Raw genomic sequence first — 25,684 nt, 5'->3', positions numbered from 1 at the left:
ACTGAAAAGGGGTTTTCTATCTCAAGTCTGTATTTACATATTAGTAAGTGCTTATGTGTCATGTATAAAGCATCACATATCTGCTCATAATATCTTGGAGATTAAATTCATTTCAAACTCTACCTTATTGCCTTTTTTTTTTTTGCATATTGACACCACCACAACCATTTTTAGCATTGTGATGTTCAATCTGAAGGATTGTCACAGAACATCAGCAGAAGAGAAGACACGGATCCCACCCTGATGTCTAAGGAGAAAGTCAATGGAGTGAATATCATTGAGACGGTGAGAGCTTTTCCTACCATTTATGAAAAGATCTATCAAACATTCATCAAACGGTTGGACTTCAAGAGCATAAGGAGCTGCCCACTTCTAGTTTATTCTTCCCTAAATACGTTTACCAACTTAATTGTTTGGGTCAGAAAATTCACAAAATAATTGTATGTTATCTATTTTTAAACATTTTACGTAATATATTTTAAACATTTTACATAAATTTAATACTGTATGTAACCTACAGTATTAAAAGACAATTCAGATACTATGTAATGGAGATATATACACTAAAATATATGATATTCTAATATTTTAATTATATCATTAACACATTTGTATTCTAATTTTATATATATAATTTTTTTAAAAAAATATTTGTTTTTCAGAACAGTTTAGGTTCACAGTTAAATCAAGAGGAAGGTACAGAGATTTCACATTTGCCCTTTGCCCTCACATATGCACAGTCCCCCCCCCCCCAACCATCAACGTCATGCACCAGAGTAGTATATTGGTTAAAAATTGATAAATCTACATGGCCATCTCATTATCACTAAAAGTCCATTGATTACACTAAGGTTTATTCTTGAAATTGTACATTCTATGGGTTCAGACAAAGGAATAGTGGCATGTGTCTACCATTATAAAATTATAGAGAGTATGATGACTGCCCTAAAAGTCTTGTGTTCATTTATTCATCCCTCTCCTTCCTGCCAAGTACTGACAGCCATTGGTCATTTTACTGCCTTTTTAGTTTTACCTTTTCTATAATATTATGTAGGTGAAATCATCAAATATATAGTATTTTCAGACATGATAGCTTATTTCATTTTAGTGCTGAATAATATTTCATTGTTCAGTTTATTTATCCATTTGCTTACTGAAGGACATCTTGGATAAGCACTTTGTAGTTTCGTCATGTATATATAATGTGTGTGTGTGTGTGTGTGTGTGTGTATGTGTGTATTTTCCTCTAAATATTTCATTAGGTTTATACCAAAATATTTCATTTTTGAGGGGGATAATGCAAATGATATTGCTTTTTAAATTGCAAATTCTAATTCTTTGCTAGTATATAGGAAAAAGTTTGACTTTTGTATATCAACCTTTATTTTGCAAATTTGCTTATTAGTTATAGGAAATTTTTGATCAATTTTTTAGGATTTTTTACATAGATAATTTTGTTTTCTGTGAATAAGAATAGTTTTATTTGTTCCTTATCCATGAGTATATATTTTATTTCTTTTTCTTGTCTTATTGAACTAGCTTAGACTTCTGTCCTATATTATTTGTTTAGGTATGTTAGAAGGGAGTTTTAGCCAACATAGAATGACTTTCTTTTTCTTCAAGGGTTTGGTATTTGGCAAAGCTATTATGGCCTTTTTCAAAGTGGTATAAAAGAGAAAGAATCAAGGAATCCCTATCACTGAAACATGTTCTTGAAAATAATATATTGATTTTGTCAGTAAGAATAGAATGAACTTGGGTTTTAATTCTAATTCTAATCCCAATTTATCTATATCATGTTGGACAAGTTACTTAGTCTCTCTCAGTTTTTCATCTGACAATTAAAAAATTAATATCTTCCCTGCTAATGTTGTTCTTTTGTGAATTAAATAAGATGCATGTGAAGTTTCATAGAAAAATATAAAGAAGTGTACAAATGAAATACTCTTGACCTTGCATGATTTCAATCAAGTTAGCATCTGCCTTTTCTTTTATTCTCCCTGTACTTGTTCATTTGATATCAATAAGTGATCAAGAGGGATAAGTGAGCAAGAGGGAGTAGATTTTTGCACAAAATATTTATCACTTGCATGAATAAGTTTAAATTATCATTCTTAAGACCTAAGACCTAGTAGTCTTTAAAAATTTGTAACATAATAAGGTCAAAATATACTTTAAATTTTATTTAGAAGGTAAATGAGCGAAAGAGTTCATAGGAAATGTATTAGTAGAATATAAATTTTTCTGAGTCTAAGAATAATGACAGATGAAAATTTGCTTGCTAATTAAAACTTATTTTATAATATGTTAAATATTCAGAATAAAAATAATAACTGCTATTCTCTTTCTTAAGATAACATGGTAAACATTATTACATTTTTGCTGTCTTGATAAGATACAGTTTTAAGGCAATAATAAATGAAAGGGAAGACTGTACTATGATAAAAATATCTTCAGGTTAGTAAATTCAGATTTTAAATCTGCAAAAGAAAACTATAGGACTCCTTTTGTGATTTTAATATGGAATTTATAAAATTTTGCTATGTATTATACTTTGTTATAGAGTATAATAAAATGAGCAATGATCTTTAAAACATTGCAAAATTGGCTCTTTAAATATCATATATGCAATCTCACTCAGAAGTATAAGGTTTAAATTACTTGCTAATTGTAGCCTTACCTTAAGGTCCACGTAAGATGTATATTTCTTTTTTCTGTGTTCAGCAGAACAGAGTGCTATTTTCATCAGTGAGAGAAGGGTTAACTCCTGAATACATCTACAGATGCAAACTAACTTGAAAGCTGTGGTGAAGAAAGCACCTCTCTACAAGCTCATAATCCTTCTGTCTGACATTTCTGTTAAACAGGCCAAAGTTTTTGTACATAACTTATCTGCAGTATGTGAGACGACTTGGACTTTGGGACTCCATCAGACATTCCTGTTACTGCTAATAATTGGAAGATGGCTTCTACCTATTGGAGGTGCCATCACTCGAGACGAGCTCTCAGAACTTCTCCTTATGTTTGTGGGAACAGCTGCTGACATACTGGAATTTACCAGTGAGACTCTGGGATTAAATAATGTGAGGTAAGTACTGCAGTGCTTCTTTTCAAGGTTAGTACCATGCACCTCTCTTTCTGTTATTTGTATCTCGTATGATCAAGAATTTGAGTATTTCATATGTTCAATGTTAAGATAATACAATTTGTAGCTATTCAGATACATGCTTGGAACTGATATGATGTTTATAGTATTACTACTACTACTACCACTACTATTACAGAAAGGAGATTTCTACCAGATAAAAGGACGCATAATATGGCCTGTGGATGAGAACAGAAAAGCTGTGCGTGCTTGAATGACTATAGGTCAAGTGGGGCCATTTTATGGGGAAAACTTCTGTAGTGGAAAAATCATCCCTAATTCCTCTTTCACATTACCAAGTACCAGGAACTGATTGTAAAATCCTCTTCTAGAGTACAGTGTAGCTGTAATTCCAAAAGACATGGAGAACTCTCTCTTCTTCAGTTGGAGAATTTACATTCCCTTGTGTGGATGTAGAATGGGGCAGATGAAGTTTTATTTTACAAAATTTTATTTTTAGTCAGTTTTGTTCAAAGCGCCCAAAGGCTTTTTGGTGTAGATGCCTATAAATTAAAACTTATTGAGTTGGTACTTTTATTTTTGCCACAAGCAAATAAACTCAGAATCCATGATCACATCTGTTTATGGAACTACTTTCTTCCCATTAGGGATTTAAGTCTCAGTGCCTGAATGTACTTTAAGCTTGGGTTGTTTTGCACTATGCTATAAAAATAAATTGGAATGAGGCTGGCTTTTAATGCTACAGTTTACTTTATGCTGTGTTTCTCAAACAACATAACATAAAGCTGAGCAAAATATACTAACTTATTGAGTAATCTTAATATCTCAATTATAGTACAAATTATATTTATAACCATTGGTTATCTTTACAAGATCATTTCTTGTTTCATTGATATTAATTTTTCTTTTCGCTCATTAAGTTGACATATTCTTTTAAAAAGAGTCAAATCTAAATTGGTACGTTGTCTTCAAAGTGTTTATTTCTGTAGTTTCAATGCCTTATATTTTGTCTGTGATTTACACTGTATAATTTATTTTTAAGTAGTTTAATGATAATTATAACACAATGTGATTCTAAGAAAAATGTGAAAATATCATGACAAATCACATAAAAATAATAAGTATTTACAGTGACAGGGACATGACAATACAAGGATAAAAAACTATAGCTTTCTAGAAATAAATATATACATGTAAAATATTTAGGGAAATGGGGGGGGGGATATGTTTTACAGGCCAGTCATAAAAATCTGAGAAATACCAAACTGAATTATTAGACTCTTTATGAGTCCCATCCAGAAATGACATCAAGAAGCAATTTATAGATCTGTGGTTGCCAATAAATGTTGACTATTAAATAAGTTTATTTAATTCCCCAGTCTCAAAAAAAAATCTTTGAAAATCACGAGGCCTTTTTTCACCAACAATGGATTTGTTGGGTAACATGTGCCAGGCAGGGTTCCAGGCAGAGAATGGGTAGCACACGGTGAATGGTGAAGCAAGTGCTGCATGAAGGATGCTCAGTTCTACCCAAAACAAGTCTATTTCAACTCATTGAGGATTTAGGTAACACATGATATTTCAAGATATTTAAATCCCCCGATTCCTTTCGGGGTCTACATATCGCTCTGAATACTTTCACAAATGTATATTTTTAAAATTTTTAAACATGTATCATATTCCAAGCAAGCTATATCTACAGGTTCTACATATGCAGATAGAAAATATTTTAAAATGTATATATAAACTTTTTGTCTGGTCATTTTTTTCCCTAAACCATACAGTGCAGCAACTATTTACATAGCATTTACATTATATTAGGTGTTGTAAGTACTCTAGAGATGATTTAAAGTATATGGGAAAATGTGCACATAATATCTGCAAATAGTATGCCATTTTATATAAGTTTTAGTGTGTTTAGTGGCCTTTTGTAATCTCTATTCTACTCCCATGTACCTCCATTACTCAAATGTCCTCTACACCCAAAGTCAAGTCCTAAAGTATATCTAGAATTTTTCTCGTCTCCTAAAAGCCAGCTTCCAGGGTCTGATTTCCTGTCTCATGTCCTGCCTTTACTGTAAGAATTGACACTATGAAATGTCTGTCTTTCAAAGGAGATCTTTAATCTCTTCCCACTGAGACATAGCCTTCTTCCTTTATCAGGAAGAATAAACTAATGTTTAAGTAAAAGATGTTTATAATAAATTGGTTACTTCATTGTGGTCTGTTCAGCATAGCTTATTATTATGACATTTTATTTTCTCTTATTTTATTCTATATTTTGAGCTGACATTTTTAGAAGAAAGCCTACAATACAATAATGAGGTATGAGAACTACATCACAAATATGTCATATATATATTGTGTGTGTATATATATATATATATATATATATATATATATATATAGTTTTTTTACTTGAGAAAGGGCCTCACTGTTTTGCTGAGGTTGTCCTGGAACTCACAAGTACTTGGGATCATAGGAGTGCACCACCATGCTCCACCTAAATCTCTTTCCTATATTTTAAATAATATGTCAGATATCATTTTTGAATAATAAATCAATTTACTCCTTTGGCACAACTAAAGTTCATCTGATTAATTTTATGAATTTATCTAGGTGTCTGAATCTTATGATCTTACAATTTTTTTCTAACAGCTTTATGGAGTAAGAGTTTAAACACCAAAAAGCTGAGTTATTTTAATTCTAAAGTCTAATGATATTGTCAAATTATAAATTTGTGGCACCATAAATAAAATCTAGATTTAGAATATTCTCATTACTCTAAAAAATATTATGGCTATTTGCCATCTATTTTCACTTCTGCCACCCACCATAAGCAACCACTAACCTACTTTCTGCCTGCACAGATCTTTATGTTTTAGAAATTTCATGTAAATGGAATTATAAAATAGGTATTCTTTTTTGTCTTTTTTTTCATTTGGCATAATGTTTTAGGGTTCATCCATGTTAATCTTTCTGGTTCTTGTTTTAATTGTTGCATACTATTCCATTTTATGCATGTGCCACATTTGTTTATCTGTTTAGTGGATATATATGCACATTACTTATAGCTTTATGCTATTAAGAGTGATGTTGCTGTGAACATTCATTTACCAACATTTCCATATGTTTTCATTTCTCTCCCATAATTACCTAGAAGTAGAAGGACTAATTTTATTTTAAGTGCATATTTAACTTTTTAAAAAACTGTCACAGTGTTTCTAGAGTAGCTTTACCATTTTATATTCCCAACCAGCAATGAATGATAGTTCCATTTTCTCCATATTCTTGTTCAGACTTTTTTTTTCATTGTGGCTCTAATTTGTATTTAACAATGAACATTATTCATTATCTTTGCACATGCTTATTAGCTACTTATATATATTTTTTGAAGTGCCTATTAAAATTTTTGCCCACTTTATTTTGTGAAGGAGTGTACCAGGGATTAAACCACAGGGTGTTTAACCACTAAGCCATATCCCCATTTTTATTTTTTTATTTTGAGACAGGGTCTCACTATGTTGCTGAGGATTTGAAGTTGTGATCCTTCTTCCTCAGCCTCCCCAGTCGCTGGGATTAGAAGTCTGTGCCACCAAGCCTAACAAATTTTTGTTCATTCAAATTGGACTATTTTATTAGTGAGCTGTAACAGTTTTAAAATATATTCTAGATACAAGTCCTTTATCAGTTATATAAATGCAAGTATCGATACCCATTATTCCACTTATTTTTATAATGTTATCTTTTGAAGAACACAGTTTAAAAATTTTGATGTCCAAAGCTGTCAATATTTTCTCTTTTCTATCATGCTTCTTGGTATCATATCTAAGAAATAATAAATCAGAAATTAAAAATTAAAAATCAAAAATACCTTCTCTTCAATTTTTTAAAGGAACTTTTAAAATTCTTTCATTTATTTTTATTGTCCAATTTGACTTCATTTTTGTGTATAGTGTGAGGTAAGTTTCCAACTTGCTTTTTAAAAAATATGTCATTGTCCCAGCCCTGTTCATTGCCCAAGCTGGGATTAATTGTTCCAACAATATTTTTTTTTAAATATTCTTTTCCTATCAAGTTGCCTTGGCATCTTCATCAACAATCAATTGACCACAGATGTTAAGGGATTTTGTCTGGACTTTTTATTGTGTTCCATTAAACTACATGTTTGTCTTTATACCAAAGCCACACTATCATGATTACTGTAGCTTTACTGTCACTTTTGAAATGAGATACTTGAAGTCCTCTGACATTTCTTTTCATAAAAAAAAAAAATGACTTAGCTATTCAAGGTCTTTTGCATTTCCTTCAAATTGTCATGATTACCTTATTCAGTTCTAGCAAAAGCAAACAAAATAAAAAGAAAAATTTGTGGCCTTGATAGGAAATAACTAAATCAGAGGGTAAGTTTGGGAAGAGTTGGTATCTTGTCAATATTATGTCTTGTTGTTGAAACGTCTCATTTTTGTGTAAAGATGTTCCCTAATTTGTCTTAGTAACATTTTGCTATTTTCAATGTACAAGTCTCACGTTGTTCCAAAATGTTTTTCTCCTATATATTTTATTTTTTGAATGCTCTTGCTACACAAGCACTTTCTTAATTTCATTTTCATTGCTATATAGAAACACAATTTTTTGTATGATGATTTTGTACCCAGTAACTGTGCTAAATTGCTTATTTGTCCTATGCCTCAATGTGTTCTACATATAAGGACATTTGTGAATAAGGACAGTTTTTATTTTTTTCTAATCCATATGCCTTTAGTTTCTTTTTCTTGAAATAGTGCACAGCAAGAAACTTTTTTTTCAATGTTGAAAAGAAGTAATGTGTGAATATTTCAATCTCAAGAGATTAATGTTTTGTCTATTAAGGATAATGTGAGGTTAAGTTATACATAGATCATCTTTATCAACTTGACTAAATTCCCTTTTATATTTGTATTACTGGAAGTTTTTCTCTCCCCTTATAAGTGTTTATGGGTGTTGAATTTTGTTAAATCCCTTTTCTGCTTTTTTTTTTTTGAGATGATTTTATGTTAGTTGTTCTTTATTCTATAAAAGTATATTATATTAACTAATTTTTAGATTTTAAACCACTCTCATTGTATTTTTAATAAATTCTACTTAGTTATGTTGTATACTCTTTTTTAAATGTTCCTGGATTCAGTTTGCTAACATTTTGCTAATTTTTATATCAATGCTCCTGAGGAATATTGATTTCTACTGTTCTTTTTCTAACATCTTTTTCTGGCCTTTGTATCTGGGTTATATTGACCTTATTAAATACCCCAGGAGCATGCTCTCCTTTACTTTGAAAAATTTTGTTATTTCTTCTTTAAGTATTTGTAGAATTCACCTAGGAAGACTTCTGGGCCCAGGCTCTTCTTTATAGAAGTTTTAAATGTTGTTTGTTTTAATATTTATTTATTTTTTTAGTTGTAATTGGACACAATACTTTTATTTTATTTATTTATTTTTATGTGTTGCTGAGGATTGAACCCAGGGCTTCGCATGTGTTAAGTGAGCACTCTACCGCTGAGCCACAATCCAGCCCGTTTGCTTGTTTTTTAATTCGCCAAATCAAGATCATTGATTCTAATAGGTCTATTTATATATTCTCTTTCTTTAGTTAATTTTGGTTGTATTTTTCTTTCTAGATGTTCAGTTTCATTTGTTTCTAATTTATGGCATAAAATTGTCCATATTATTCACTTACTACATGTTAAAGTCTATGGAATCAGTTGTGATACCCTCTTTTTCATTTCTCGGTTTGGCTATTTGTCATTCTCCACCTTTTTCCTAGAGGGGAGTTGTTTACTTGTTTGTTTTGTTTGGTGGTATTTACTGATTTTGTCAATCTTCAAAAATAACCAGCTTTTGATTTTATTGATTTTCTCTATTTTCATTTCAATCATTTCTGCTCTGTTGTTTGTTTTCTACCTTATGCTTGTTTCGGATTTAATTTGTTCTTTTTTTTTTCTAGTTTCTAAATGTGGAAACTTTAACTATTGATCTGAGACCTTCTTTCTTTCCTCATAAACATCCAAAGCCATCCATTTCCCTTTACAAAGTGCTTTTCCAGTGCATTATAAATTTTGACAAATTATCCTTTTGTTTAATATAATTCAAAATATTTTGCAATTTCTCCTGTGATTTTCCCTTGTGTGAGTATTTATAAAAAAGAAATTTAACTTCAAATATATGGATATTTTCCAATTTTTTTTAAAAAAATTACTTTTATCATAGTCCGTAAATATAATTTAAAATGATTTAATATTTTTAATTTATTAAGATTTATTTATCTAGAATATAGCCTACCTCACAGAATATTCTATGTGTGCTTGAGAAAAATGTGTATTTACTTGTTTAGACCTTCTCATAGATTAATGCTAACTTTAGTTCCAGCAAAGCACACCAATATTTCTCCATTTGATCACAGCTCTATAGCTTCATTTGCTTCCTTACCCATAACTCCGTTTCATCCCCCTTCTTTTTACTATTATGGTTGTACATATATATGTCTTTGTATGCTACAAACCAAACCACATAGTTATGTTATTATTATTCTTTATAATCTTTTGTTTTTTTAATTTTTTTTGAGAGAGAGAGGAGAGAGAGAGAGAGAATTTTTTAATATTTATATTTTAGTTTTCGGTGGACACATCTTTATTTTATTTTTATGTGGTGCTGAGGATCAAACCCAGCACCCCGTGCATGCCAGGTGAGCATGTTACTGCATGTTACCAGACCAATCTTTTGTTTTTTTTTAAAAAGTAAAGTTAAGAGAAGAAGCTATTTATATGGTCATATAATATTTCATATGTCTTTTCTGTTTGCCTCTAGATTTTCTATTTTGATACTCTTCATTCCTTCAGGTGGACTTAAATTACTGTCTAATGTAATTCCCTTCATCAGAATGGACTTCATTTAGTGTTTCTTCTAAGGCAAATGGGCTAATTAACACACTCTTCTGTCTTTCTTTACATGGAAATGTGTTTATTTTGTCTTGATGTTTGAAGAATAGTTTTGTTGTAGATGGAATTCTTGGTTTACCACTTTATTTTTCTTTCAGGATTTATATATACTATCCCATTGTCTTCTGATCTTCACTGTTTCATATTAGATATTAATCATTAGTTATTTTGTTGGTATCCTGCACATGATGAATCAATTTTCTCTTCATTATTTTCAGGGTTTCTTTTTCTCTTTGTCTTCTAGTTGTTTGACTGTGATATGTCCAGGTGCATTTCTCTTTGCTTTTCATCTTTATAAGGCTTTGTTGAAGTTGGATCTGTAAATTATTTTCTCTTTAAGATATTTCAGCCATTATATCTTTAAATAACTTCCTTGCTCTGTTTGCTTTTTCTGCTGGGAATCCTATTAAAAATGCACATCCTTGACCATGTTCCATCAATTGATTTTTCTTCAATCTGTTTTACTTGCTGAACTTCAGATTCGATAGTTTCCATCGATTTATCTCCCAGGTCACTGGTTCTTTCTTTTTCCATCTCAAATCTAGACAGAGAGTAAAAAAATCAGAGTCTGTCTAGTGAATTTTTCATTTCAATTTATATATTTTCAACTCTAAAGCTTCTCTTTGATAATTTCATATTTTTGCTATTTCATTATTAGATTTTTTTATTTAAGTCACTGACATCAGATATTCCTTTCATTTATAAAACAGAATTCATTCTTTCAACTATACACATTGTCTGTTTTGATGTCTTTTTCTGCTGACGTTACTGTCTAAGCCCCATTAGGGTGAGTTTCTACTGACTGTCCCTCCACTGCAGAGTAATTATAGGTCCCACATTTCTACATTTTGCATTTCACATACTTTCTTTGTGGAAAACTGAACATTTTCAAACTTCCCCATCATCACCTCAGGTTTCTTCCTTTGTTGTTTTAGTTTACCTAATCCTAGGAATCTACCTCTCTTTGGATTACAATCACTGATGTCTCCGGTTTTTAAAATTCTTAGTTCTACTTTTAGCTTAGCATTCCAGTGGCCACATCAAAACTTGTGATTAGTTGGTAATTTGGGCAGAGCTTGTCACCAAATACTGATCCTTTAGGATTACTACCCTCTGATCTGTGTATGGATTGAGCAGCACATTTAAAGTTCAGGAAGATTCCAGGTATACTTCATCTTTTAATTTAAACTAGATCCTTTCGGGTCTTCTTTGCACTGCCAGCGATTTCTTAGTCAGTCACCATACAGGAAGGAGAACTTATCTGGGCTCTTTTTTACCTCTCTCACTTTGACCATGTCTCCATTGTATTTAAAGTTAGCTTATCATTCGGCTGTTGCACAGAGAGATCCACCCGTGGAGTTGAAACAACCACAGGGATTCATGACAAGTTCTTTGTAACCCCGCAGGAAGGATTTCAAATCCTGCACATAATAGCAGGAAGGAGTTTATCAGAAGGGAAAGGAAAAATGAATAAAGACACTGTCAAGGACAAAAAGTAGAGTGGGTGGTTCCTCTCAGAAAGGAGAGAGTCAATTTAGACCCTCATTGTCCAGTTTCATTCTAGATTCCCAGGGAAGTTTCCAGAGAGCCTCAGCCAGGTCCACTTCATGTCATTTGACTGGCAGCAAATTTGCTTCAGACTTTCAAGTCCCTGCTGTGTGTGGTCTAACCCCATGGAGGGGAAATTTTACTATTATAGTGACATGCTAACGATCTAAAAGCAACCCAGGGTTACCTTGGTCTGGGCCGACTGGTTCTAATTGGAACTTGTTCTTACGGATTTTCTAGTTGGTAGGCTTTTGTTTCTGATTCTTGTGTCTTTCTGAATTCTGAAATCTGGTCTGCATAAAGATCACAAAAGTTCCCCCTTTATGGTAACTTGTATTTATTTTTATTGACAGGGTAGGAGCATTTGAGCCTGCATTTCTTCTACAGATAAAAGGTTGTTTGCTGAGAAATGTACTACATCCTATTGACTTAGGCTAGGGCAGGGCCAGATTGGCCTTGATTCTTCTTTTTTTTCTTTTTCTTTTTCTTTTTTTTTTTTTTTAAAGAAAAGCATGTGGGAGTCAGCACAGTAGACCCCGTCTACAGAATTTACTCTTAAATTCATGTTCCCACCTCTCACATCTGTCTGCTACCTATCAATCCCAAGTGGGATTGCAACCTCAAAATAGAAGAGCTATGGATTTTCCCTTCAATTTCCAAGGAAGTTTGTTACTTATGTTGACCACACCTCTGAGTGTGAGATTTCATACTTCTTTCCAAACCTCAGGCCGCAAGGGGCCTCTGGTTTTCATCGCCAAGCACTTTTTGGTAAAACGACCATTCCTACTGATCAAGAGGGTCTTAACATGTTCACAACTTGAATTAACTTTGTGTGCTTTTACTGCCTAGAGTCCAGGCTTCCTTTTTCCTAGAGCTTTTATTTAAAAAAACAAAATTGAAATTGTAAATCTTTTCTCCATCTCTTTGAGATGTAAATCTTCTCCCAGAATCTTGAGGGTTGAAAAGCCAAGAATGTCTTTTTCAAGGATCTAGGAGCCAGGTCTTTTAAATGCAGTAACGTATATAGTAAATGTAAAAAATATCATGAAGAAAGATAAATTCCAGTCTATGTGTCAGTGTAAGAGCACAACATAACAATTAGCAAACAGAAATGATCTAGTCACATTGACCACCCTCCACCCTGAACTTTCCCACTAGCTAGCCCCAGTACTTAAAAACTCCTATCTTTTGTTTCAGCAGAGTTGTGTTCAATCTATCTTCCTTTTTGCAAGAGTGCTGAATTAATTCTTCCTTGCCTGTTTAATTCTGTCCAGTGCAATTTTTCTTGAACACACTCAAGCTGCAGATATGACAATATCCATGAGTAAAAATGCTGCAGATTCTCCCTGCTCTTTACCTGAAGTCCGACATTTTCATGAATAAATGCTAATCAATTTGTTGTTTGCCTCTGGTTGCATTCCATAGCCTGGGATGGTTATTTTTGACAATTTGTCTGGTGTTATACTTATTTGTTGGGGGAAAGATTTACCGACCTTTTGATTTTGCTGTACCCACCTTCTGACATTGTCATGAGTCTGAATTCCAACATCATTGCCAGGAGGAGTTTTATTGGCCATTCATAATTTGGAAATCATTGTGCAATCTTTTGCTGAATACAAATCATTTACAAAGAAGAAAATTTATTTCCATAACATTACTGGTATTTCATTGTATTTTAGTACACAAAGAAGAATCTTACTGTATTTTTACTGTATTTTTTCTTAATTTCTCTTTATTTTGCTTAATGAGACATTTCTTCGAGGCTAGTTTACACTTTGTTTTCTTTCTTTTTCCTTGTCTCATGTATTTCTTATTTTCTTTATGTGTTTTGTCAAATGACTTCTTAAAAGCTAGCTAAATTTTCTTCACTGATTATCATTGTTTATAAGAATATTTATATTTCCAGAAAGAATTAGTTAAGCAAGTTGGAAAAGTATGACTTTATTTTTAATTTGCAGCACAGGATGGGGTGCTGATCCACCAAATGCCAGTTTTTATCCTTCCAAGTAGGAAACTGATACATCAATAATCATACTTCTCAAGATCTTTTTCTCTTTATGAAGGCCATTGCCTGCCATGCTCCTCAGTTGACATGCATGAAGGTGGATTATACACATGGATCCATGGTGGATAAATCCACCCCCAAGTTCCTTTGAAAATCTTGACTTTTGCAACTTTAGCTCAGTGATTTATTTTCATTCCAACATTTAACCTTTTTGAGTAATTTCACTGTGTGATTCAATAATTCATATTTGTCTGCTTTAAAATTTTCAGACCCACTGTTACAATGTGATTTTTTTTTTTAGTTTTACCAATATCTTTCCCAATACCTATATTCTTCCGTATTTTATATGTGGATAGATATGTATGTGTAAAAATAAACATTCATTATTGCAAGGTTAGGGCAATGTTAGGCTATAATTTGTCCCTATTTCCTAAGAGGATAAAATTGAGACATGAAAGAATATAAGAAGCAAGTTAACATCATCATCTTTATCATCATCATCAATAATAATAACAACAACAAGAATGTAATGCCTATTTGTCATTTGCTGTGTGCCAAGAAGTTCTTTAATGAGTTATTTAGCCCTTAAAGTAGCCCTATGAGCTGAGAGTTCCATTATCTCCATTTTATAAGAAAAAAAAATATATAGTTAGAAAGTCTCAAAATTACCTGTAATAAAATAAAACTGACTTGCAGGGTTTTCTCACACTTAACCTGTGTTAGGTGTTGTTCCAAGATCTTTCTATCTTTAATATAGTAAAATAATACACTTAAAACAATCAAATAAAATCTAATAGCTATTGTTATGGTTATCCTCATAGTGCAGATGGGTAAAATAAAGCATGCAGATGCTAAACTACTTTATATATTCATGTAGCTTATAATTGATCAATCCAGGATGAGAGTCCCTCATCCTATTTCTCTAGAGAGAGTGGGAGCTGATATTTAAATTCTGATCACTTTCTACTAGATCCCATGCATTACCACCACATTCTACTGCCTTGCAGACAAATTGCATATGAGTTTTTATGAGAATTATTGAAGTTTGGGATTACAAAAGACTTCAGAAGTGACCATCTTAGGAAAAATCTATTTTGCATCTACTGAAAAGTCCTCTCCAAAACATTAACGAGTTCTTCTGTAGGTCTATTTGAAAAATCCTATTACAGGATATATGGATTTAAGTAGCAACTTATTCAGGTTTGAGTTAATATTATTAGAAAGTATTTTCTTCTGTTGTGATGAAATTTGGGTTCCTACAGATGCAACCAGATGCTTTGAGCCTGAATTGTCCCTGTGAAATCACAGATATGTTTACTTTCTTTTCCCCATTATAGCCCTTTAAACATATTAACCAAAACTTTAAAGGAAACTTGTATGGTTTTCAGTTTCTTAAGCAATCCACATCTAATACAGCTCCAAATTCCCTTACCATAGTTGTCTCTCCCCATTGGAACAAATAAATTTACAAATTTACCATGAAGCATAATGCATAATATTTCAGGTGTGTTCTGAGTATTATAGAATAGAGTAGGGTTAAAACTTTCCATTCCATTCCTGGAAATAGCATAATGTAATGGTAGAAATTTTCTGCTCTTAATTCTTAAAACCATGTTACTTTAGACAATGTACCTTGATTCTCTATGACTCAGTTTCCTCCTTAGTCAAATGTGAATGATAATTATGCCTACTTTGTTGAGTTGATATGAGAATCAAGTGAGATCATGAAGTGATCATTTAGAAAACTGCCTATTACACAAGTCTCAAGGTTGGAAACCACAGGTAACATTATTTTAAAATCCAGGCACTTATTGTGTATAGAAAATGAGTATAGATACAGATGTTACAAAGAGAGAAATATGATGTCCACGTTCCAAAGGCACTTCCACTTAAAATTCTAGATTTTCTATTTCTTGTGAGTTGGCCAATTGCATTTGATTTTGGAAAATCACAAATCAGTTCACCCTGTGGATTTATAATTATGTAAGAGTAAGGGAAAACCCTGGAGCCTTTTTCAAAGCTGCTTCTGAAATGCTCTCTCTTCTAGCCTTTCTTTCTAATTTAGGTTTATCCAGTTCCATCTTTTGGAATTCTGATTGTGCCTTTCTAATTCCTGATTTTCTGCCAAAGTTCCTAGTCACATGTGCCTGTGAGAAGCCTTTCTCCCATCAGTGTTGTCAACCTGGCCCTTGATGGAATGTGAAGTAGAACAGAATCAGAGAATGATCTTGCAGCAACTCATCAGAGGACTCCTAGGGAGTCATTTACATGGTTAGGAATCAGCCTTGAAGTACTCACACCCAGAACATTTCTTAATTTTGTTAATAGGACCGTTTGGGAAACTTTCTCCAGGAAGCTTTTTATAAATCCAAATGTCTATCATCAATTTATGTGGCATCACCTGCTTGGTTATCCAATTCTATTTCTAAAAAGGAAGCAGAAGAAATAAGTTTAGAGCAGTGCAATTGTTCACTGAGAACCTGTGCTGATTCCTGGTAATTACTGTCTTCTTCTATAAGGGTTCTCAGAAATCTTTTGAAGAATCACTTGTATAATCTAAATAGGCATTAAAACTAATGGGCCTTTTGTATTTTAAGATATATTTCTGCTTCTTTTTGGAAGTTGAGGCTTTTTTTTTTCCCTGTCACCAATATTGTCTCCACCATTAACTGCCAGGACGGATCACGATGGCTCAGAAAAATCTCATTTACAAATTCTCTCAGAGTTTTGAAATTTTATTTTTCAGGGTCTCAACACTTGAAGCATTTATCCCTCACAATCACCCTATTTAGTTTGGTTTCAATTACTCTTCCCTGATGCTTTTCTAGCCCTCTCCAGTTGAAAATCTCTCTTGACAAAAGAGAAACAAAAATCTGTTGTTCATCACTGACTTCAAGTTGATAACTTCATTTGTATTCTTGCTAAAAATAAAAATGACATTGGTTCTTTTAAAATATTCTTTGCATTTCCATTACCCCTATTCTTTCTGACTTTAGTCTTCTACACCATTTTCTTAGCTCTAATATATCTGTATATTGGCCCAAGCACAGGCCCTTGTGTATATTGAATGATTCCTTCAATAAATGTACGTTGAGTCCTGAGCTGGGAAGTAGCTCAGCAGTAGAGTGCTTGCTTAGCAAGCATGAAGCCTTGGGTGTGTGTGTGTGTGTGTGTGTGTGTGTGTGTGTGTAACTATATTTATATATTTATATAAACAGCCTGTTACTTTCCAGGCACTGTTCTAGACACAGAGGATACAGCAGTAGATGAAATAGACATATTCCTTGTTTTACAGTCCAGTATCTGGTATAAGTCTTTATTTATCAAATATTTATTTATCGCCCCATTTTTTTTTCCACCTAAAGACACTTTTCTTTCACATGCTTAACTTTTTAATTTTAAGCATTATCTTACCCTTTGGGAGACATTTTCAATTAGACACTTATAATCCTGGAAGAATCATCAGCGTCTCCCCTGAAATTTCTTGAAGTCAGACCTCTCAACATCCATGTCAATATCTAACATTTCCTCCTTACACTTCTCTCCCATAATGTTTCCATTCTCTTGTAAAACTGATGAGCAATGTGGGAACAAGGGGTTTTGTCATAATTCATGCTTATGTTGAGTGTAAGTTTTAGATTTTTTATGTTTCATTTCTTTTTCATTATTCCTTATGCATGGATTTTTTTCATGGATTTATGATATCACCTACATATTTTTCCAAGTTGTAAGAGGTTTATTAAGAATAGATTCATATGTGGGTTGAGAAACTTTCTATACTCTGCATGTGATCATATGTTTTACTACTAATTTAAAATTTTGTTGCATTCTAGGAATAACCCTAAGCTAGTCTGTATCATCCTTGCTTTATGGACATGGAGTATGTTGCAGTTTCCACTGGACCTGGCAGGTAAACGTCTTGATAATTATGCAAAGAAACATCAGATTAAAACCCTTGATTGCAAACTCTGCTAAAGTTAATAAAACAATTGAGAGAATTATCATTTTGATATTCCAGAATTAGTTACAGTTCAGCTTAGGAGGAAAGTAGATGGGAACATTGGGAAGCCATGAGTGGATCCACTGGTGCATAATGAGCTGAAGATAGTTCAGTGGACAATCACACAACTGTATATTCACTAAAATAATGGATTCACCATTTATGATCTGTAAAATCCCCTGAAAATTTTTTAGTGTGTCTGTGGCTCAGTTTCTTCAACCATGAAATGTAATTATAATCATGATAGGGAGGGTTGATGGCTCTTGTGATGAACATAAAGTTTATAAAGAGTCTAGCAAGTTCCTGGCATAAAAGTAGTATCTCTTTGATATTCGTAAGGGATTATTTTTGTTCCTATGTAAGAGCCATGTATTGGGGGAATAATAGATATTTGTGGGCCACAAATGAAAAATTAAAGTTTTTCTCCATGGCAGCCCTTGTAATGACATTTGATTTTACTTGAATCCATATATAAACCTTAAAGACTTTGCAAGAAGCAAGCTTTTTCCTGGACAGTTCATAGTAGCAAGGATGTACAGATGCTTTGCCCAACATGGTAACCACTTGCCATGTGTGGCTCTTCAAATTTAAATTAATTAAAGTTAACTAAAACTATTGGTTTAGTTTCTTAGTCACACTAGCCACATTTCAAGTGCTCAAATGCCACATGTGGCTCCCATATTGGATATGGATATGGGAGTAAAGATGTGGAAATTTTTACCATCTCAGAAAGTTCAGCTGGACAGGGTTGACATGGAGCCATACCACAGCTTTTTGGTACCATGGAGTTTTGCAATTCTGCTGGGTAACTCCTCACTTTGGAGAAATTCTGGAATTTAATTATTACATTTTTCTTAGTCTGGCTTTTTTTTAAAATACTCTATCTGCTGGTCTCAGGGTTAGAATGAATCCTTAGGACAGGCATATTTAACATATTTAACTTTTTTCTTTTTTTTTTTTTTTTGGTTCACTTCGATAAGCTCAGATAACTGAGACCATTTTAGATCTTAGCTTCCACTTTGCAAAACAAACTTGTCATCAGAACAGATGGAAAGAGTTGCTGGAACTTTTTCAAAAAACCAAAACCTAATTACTAATTAATAATGACAAACAATTATATTCTAACACACACACACACACACACACACACACACACACACACATACACACTGATTTTGTTAGAGTGTGCCCTAGAAGGTGCATAATCCTTATTAATCAACTGATAGAATATTAGCTGGTCATCTGGTCTGCTGATAGAATATTCAGGCCCATCACTGTAAGTACCCAGTAATACTTTTAGGGCCCTCTTGGACCCACTTCCGGACTCTTACTTCTTAGGAAAAGCCGTTACTGATTTTTATGTTGGTTTTTATTTTGTCATTCACTATGCTTATCCTCATCCTCTCATTGTGGTTTATAGCCTTGCTAAGAAATTTTTTTTATTTAAGAAAGAAATTTTGTAAATTTTCAGGGGTGATAATGTTATGCAGCTGTTAGAAAAACAAAGACCAAATGTTACTTCTGACTAAATCACTATTGTATTTTCCAACAAACAGTACATTATGTTCACCCATATCAAAGCAACTTCATAATATTTGCAGGCTCCAGTAAAGGAAGGCATTCTTTGTTTGAAAACTCCAAATGGAAGGCTTCATTATTATAAAAGGATTATTTTCTGTCCTTGACCCTGAATTAAATTTACATTTTAGAAATTAAAACAAAAAGGTTCATCTGTTGATTGGACCTCCTTTTGTACAACTGGAAAATCAGTAATTATATCCAGTCTTTCTAGGAAACTGTGAAACAAAAGCATAAGAAATTAGGACAAAATAAAATAACAATGGCATTTATTTGGACTCTTCCCCCATTAGAAAAATGTGTTTGACATGAATTAAATTTGAATTTGATTATAAGCGCTTGGATTTTTCACAGCACATTTTACACATATGACTGAGTCAGTCAGAAAGAAAATAGGTAGATACTAATGAGAAGTTCTAGAATGATCTGACTCAGGTACACGTTGTCAAATTTAACAGTCAAGGAAGCCACTCATCATTCCAAAGGGAAGATTGAATGAGAGAGGGAAGAGAAGCAGAGGTGTCATTTCTAATTAAAACAAAATGAACCAATGAGTAGAAAACCCTGTCCTCACACAGACACAGACGGTTATCCCAGTTTTCAAAGGAAGAAACTGAGGCAAGAAATAAGCTGTTCATTATCTCGCAGCCAGACTCCCCAAGATGAGGCCTTGAGTCCACTTCTGAACGGCCATCCTACAGTGCAGGCCTCCAAGACACACGGGGCAGTCTCCTTAATGCTTTATTCTCTGTTTAACACTCTATTTAACTGAGGCTTCCTCAGAGTGAGATCTAGAGGCTGATTTGAAATTTATTTTTTTCAGTTAATGAAACCCATGCATTGGGAAGGACCAGGGAGCGTTCACCTGTTCCAGACAAAATTAAATCAGAGTCATCTCCCACCATTTACTAGTAGAGGGCCCATGGTGATTGACTTGTCTGATTTCCTCTGTCTTCCATTTCTGCATTTAAGAGAGGTCCGCTCATGGGTCTGTCTTGTGTTTTCAGTACATCACATCGAGTGCCCCTTGGCTGTGACAAGGCGGGGATACATCAAGCAGTTCTTCTGCCAGTGCAGCTCCTCTTTGTGGAACATCGGAATCACTGTCTTCATACAAGATGGCCCGTTCCTTGTGGTGAGGCTCATACTGATCACCTATTTTAAAGTGATCAATCAAATGCTGGTGTTCTTCGCGGTGAAGAATTTCCTCGTGGTGGTGTTGCACCTCTACCGCCTGGTGGTGTTGGCCTTGGGATTCCGTGCTTCCCTGAGGCACCCTTCAGAGGGCCCCAGTGCACAGCACAGATACCTGGCTCAACCCTCTGGGTCAAAGGAGGGCCTGTCCATTCCTTTGCAGGCCTCCCCAGTCACCTCGGAGGACTGCCATCTGACACCATAGTGATTTCTTCTCTGCAGCATGCAGCTACAAATTTTGACTTTTGGTTTCTTCTTACAGACGTGTACACCTTCTTCTTTTTCCCCCAGTGTTTTCATATGGTAATTTTCAAAGAAACAACATGAATATAATTAAGTGATCTTAAGTCAAAGCAGAAGAATTTTCTCTTTTTTTTACAAAATGGAAGGAGCATTTGATTAGTGGCTATGGCTACAACCTCCTTGTGATGGTATCAGATGTGATAGTTGTTCAATAGCTAAGTGATTTGTTTGTGTTGAACTGTTTCAAAAGCTATGGACAGGGTTGCCGTGACATGCCCTGGAAAGATTTAGTGCAGACAAACTGTCGCAGCTGTTACCTGAAAATATAGAAGCTTTGAACTTTGGCTGCATTGTCAGACTATCTCGTCTAATCTTTTCTGCAATGTCCCTCTGACATCAAAAAATGTACATTCAGTGAATGCAGAACAAATGAGGGAAAAGTGCCTTTAAAATTACCTCATTGTGAGCTGGAAGCAGAGAAAATCTCTGCCCAGCTTCCATATCATACAGAGCCGTATTCATCGCTACACAGGCCTTCCCACGAAAATCATTTTTCTGGGCTGATGTGGTATTCTGTCATGGCACATATGGTCTTATAGAAATTTTATTGCTTTTGGCTTGGGTACTACAAAATTCACAGCAAGCCATTCCGGTTACGTATCTACTGGTTGCAAAGCAGGAAATACTGGTAAAATGCTAGAATAGTCACAATTTCCACTCTGAATACGATCTGCAGTATTTATTCATCAGTGTTTTTCTGAACCCACTTTACAGTTTTCTGTATTGCCAAGTCGCATCATGTGAGCTGAACCAGGACAGCTCAGGAGCCATGAATAAAGGTGTTTTGGGTCCTTAAGTGTTACCATGGTTTCTGGTGTCTGTCAGCAGCAGCAAACATAGCTGCAGCTCCTTGAATGGCCACCACTGAAACTGACTTGGACTTTGGTCTCCAAAATGTGGGGATGGAAGGTTGCATCAGCCCCATCCACTGCCCTTGATGGATGCTGGCATCAGTAGCAACTACCATTGCATCCTGGGAATCAGGAAATGCGGTTCATTTGCTCACACTGGGACTTCATTTTTCCACTATTGAAATAGCCATTCTTTCCCTTTATACATCTCTGGACTCTGTATGATCCTTTTAAAGTGATTGTTGTATTTAAAGATAGAGTGTAAAAATTTACTTGATCATATAGCAATAATTATTTGAGGCAAACAATTCCAAAGCGGTTCTTTGAGGGTTCAAAGAATAAGTCTTCCTATACTAGTATGCTCAGAAATTCAAAGGGACATTTATGGCAGGGTATGCCCTTGATTGGGTGTGGCCTGTTGACAACTGTTTGGGACAATTTTATGTACAAATCTGGGTGTGACATGATATTCATTTAAATAATTAGATAAAAAAGTTTTAGAGACATATACTGGTTTTATGCAGAGCAATGCATATTTTCCAATAAATTCTATTTCTTTTCTTCCTCGGGCTTCTATTTTTAACATGATTGTAAAATTACAGATGAATTGAACAGAATACATTTATAATTTTGCACAATAATTTTATACAAGATCAGGAAATTATATTTATATGAAATACAGAACTTGACAACTTTTAAGGGCATGTTGTTTAAATTGCTTAGCAATGGAAAGCAAAATAATAACTGCTATTTATAAAAATGCCTCAGCAGAATCTGTTTTGGTGTTGACTATTTTATGTTGAATACTTTCTTCCACAACATGTATGTGCTGCTTATTATTGCAGATTTGCCCATGGCATACTTTTCATGTTTTAATTTTTTTTTATTCCAGCAAAACAAACATTGAGCCTCTAAAAATAGATAAAGTATAAAGTAGTACGGCTGTTGCAAAGATATTTTTAAGTGCTTTCAAAATCTGAGACTTGGCTTGGTTTCTGAATGAGTTTCTAGTGTTTAAATAAAGTATTTTGTAATTAGCACTCCTCCAAATCCCTGGGAAAGAAAAAGCCTGTCCAAAAATCTGGTTTTATTTAGAGTGCCAGGAAGTCAAAGAGCACCAGGACCATCTAGGCAATTAATGGTGGCAAAAATAGACACATGTTTTGCAAGTTTTCCCAGGAAAATCTGCTAAGGGCAGCATTTGTTAACCTAATTGCCAGTACTCCCACTCCTATAGACTGGCTGCTTTTGCAGTGGGGAAAATAAATCTATATTTGTTTAGTTAATTTGAAAAGATCCCTAAGCCCAGGTTGTATCACTGATGAAAAGTTAAAAATTTATTAATTTGATTGTATATTTTTATTATAAACTGCTAAACACTGTAATGGTTGAAGACTGTCATGTGTTTGCTATACAGTGGCTAGACGTCAGTTATCTCCTATATGTTGACACCCTGGGACTTGTTTCCAGTTTATTTCTAATAAGATAATATCTCACATCATCTATATGGTGTGATACAAGCCATGTCAACTCCCAACCCCAGATACAGCACATTCCAGTTCCCAACCACTGAAGAAAAGGGGTTATTTGTTGTTGTGGCTGTTGTTGCCATTGTTGTTATTTAACTGTTTGATTTAAGCTCAATCCCTTTCTACAAATACCATTTGTGAGAAAACCACATTGTATCTGTTTTAATAATACTGTGCAGAAACACCTCGTTACCATCTCTTGTGTTTTCTTTGCCCTTTTGGAATGAATCTCAGATGACATGATGGTATGGTAATATTAGTAAACTGTTTTTCCTTTGATTATTCTGTTAATTTTTATGTAAGTTGTGATAACAGAATAAAAACCTTGAATTGGTCAAAAACATCTTTTCTAATCTTCCAGTGAAGAGACTTAGATAAATTCCCCCGTTGGTTCTGTTGTTCCACTCGACCTTATATAGCCATAAAGATACAGCCAAGAAATATCAGAATTCACCATTGTAAAATTAGATATTAACTTGTTATTTGAAAGAAAAATTTCAGAGCTCTGGCGCGGCAAGAACTGGAGATACACATGCTCTAGGATTTCTACCAGCTTTCAGAGTGGAATGTTGATGCTCATCATCTTTGACATTTAATGTTGATAACTCTTAACCAGTTCTCCTGTTACAAGAGAGAAAGAACTGCAAGACCCAGGTTCTGTCTCCCTTCCATCTTCTCCAAGGAAGTCTAGTTAAAGATTCTGCAGAGCCTTAGAGATGCAAAAGTAAAATCAGTCTTGAATTACGAGACAGAGACAATATGTGTGTGTGTATGTGTGTGTGTATATATGTATATATTCATATATACATATATATATATACATTTTTTTTCTAATTCCACACTGCTTTTTACTAAGAGAAATTCTAATTTGCTCTCAGAAATATCTGATTAGAGTTAAACCAGGCAGCTGGAGGATTTTTTACAGCTTTGAAGCTCAAATAACTTTGTATATGATGGGAATAACTAAACAATGTTTGAAAAATTAACTGCCACAGCCTTATAGTTTATGGGTATCCATCCTCAGAATCTTTCTTACTGGAATACTGTATATTTTCTTTCAGTATTTATATTTATACTATTTTGGGGCTTTGTATGATTGAACTTTGTATTTTGTGATAGACATTAAATAGTGTGTGCACAATTTATCTCAATGTCTATTTTTTGCCTACTTATCATGTCTTTGTTCTCTACTGTAATTCATTTCCTTTATGGTTTTTAAGCTCTGGCTTAAAAAATAACTGATATATTTAGAATATGATTAAAGTGGCATTTCAAACCAGTGAGGAAAGAATGACCAATTTTACAAATGATGTTGGGAAATTTTGCAATCCATCTGGAAAAAATAAAGTTAGATTTTTATCTCATGTAATATATAGAGATAAATTCCAGATGGATTAAAGATTTTGATGGAAAATGAAAACAATAAATATTAGGAGAAAATATGCAATGTGTCTTCAATGGGAAAGGTCTTCTGAAGCAAGACATGAAACTTGTAAGCTACAAAAGAATAGACTGGCAGATTTTTCGACATAATTCTTTAAAATTTATGAGTAACAAAAGGTATATATATCACTACTATTTTCTTTACTGGAGAAAAAAAATCTGTACAATCAGATGAGAAATGAGGACATAAATTGAAAATAAGTAGTCAAATTTATAATTTTTATTCATATAAGGTTGAACATCTAAAAAAGTATATTAAACCTAAGTAACTATTTAATAGTTAACCTGACATCACTCAAAATTCAGTTGCTTTTCTAGATAAAAAAACATAATATGGAATATATATTTGGAGAAGAGATTTCCTTTAGTTATATGAAATAAAACTAAAAAATACATAGGAATAAATTTAATCAATATATAAGATCTATATAAAAATACTTTAAAATGGTTTTGAGGGTCATGAATAACTAAACAAATATATACATTCTATTAGAGAGTAGTAGTAAGAAGCCATGACATTTTAAGAAGCATCAATTTTCATCAAGTTGATCTGTAAATTTAACACAATCCCCATAATTTCATCAATAAGATCTTAATTTTCAGTAATTACACAAGCTGATTCTAAAAGTGATAAAATAGCATGAAATAATAACTGGAAAATAGTAAAAGATAAAAAAAAGAGAGCTTTCAATATACTTAAATATATTATACAGCTATAGTAACCAAGAGAATTTGGTTCTGGCACATGAATACGTGGGCAAAAAAGTCATCAGAATAAAGTTCATAAATAAACTAAATTACATAAAGAATTCTGATATATGGTAAATCACATGACAGGAGTTGGATATTATAAATGATTTAGGCTTTGGAAAATATCAAATTGGATATCTACTTCGATCTTTATGTCCAAAACATTTCCATATGTATCAAATACTTAAACACTCAAAATTTTAAAAAGAACTTTGCTTTTTAATTACAATGATGCTTTTTAAATCAATTGTAAATCATGAAGGTATTGAAGACGTATAAATTTCTGCTCACTGAAAATTTTAGCTTAATAGAAATACCATAAGTGAAGTAAAAAGCTGAACAACAAAATGTGTAAATATATTTACCACAAATATTCCTAAACATTAGTTTTCTTAATGAACCA

The 25,684-nt window shown here is 33.3% G+C and overlaps 1 protein-coding gene across 1 annotated transcript in view; it reads left to right on the top strand.

The window, feature by feature from the left end:
* Window positions 1-20,610, top strand: part of Tmem26 (transmembrane protein 26) — a 41,579-nt gene extending 20,969 nt beyond the window's left edge. Inside the window, exons 3-6 of the mRNA XM_026393747.2 lie at window positions 175-285; window positions 2,868-3,088; window positions 17,467-17,543; window positions 20,219-20,610. Coding sequence (XP_026249532.2) covers window positions 175-285; window positions 2,868-3,088; window positions 17,467-17,543; window positions 20,219-20,610 — 801 coding nt within the window. The remainder of the gene's footprint in view (window positions 1-174; window positions 286-2,867; window positions 3,089-17,466; window positions 17,544-20,218) is intronic.
* The last annotated feature ends 5,074 nt before the right edge of the window (window positions 20,611-25,684 follow it).

This window comes from Urocitellus parryii, chromosome 5 (assembly GCF_045843805.1).
Source record: "Urocitellus parryii isolate mUroPar1 chromosome 5, mUroPar1.hap1, whole genome shotgun sequence".
Classification (NCBI taxonomy): domain Eukaryota; kingdom Metazoa; phylum Chordata; class Mammalia; order Rodentia; family Sciuridae; genus Urocitellus; species Urocitellus parryii.
This window is presented reverse-complemented; position numbering and strand designations above follow the sequence as displayed.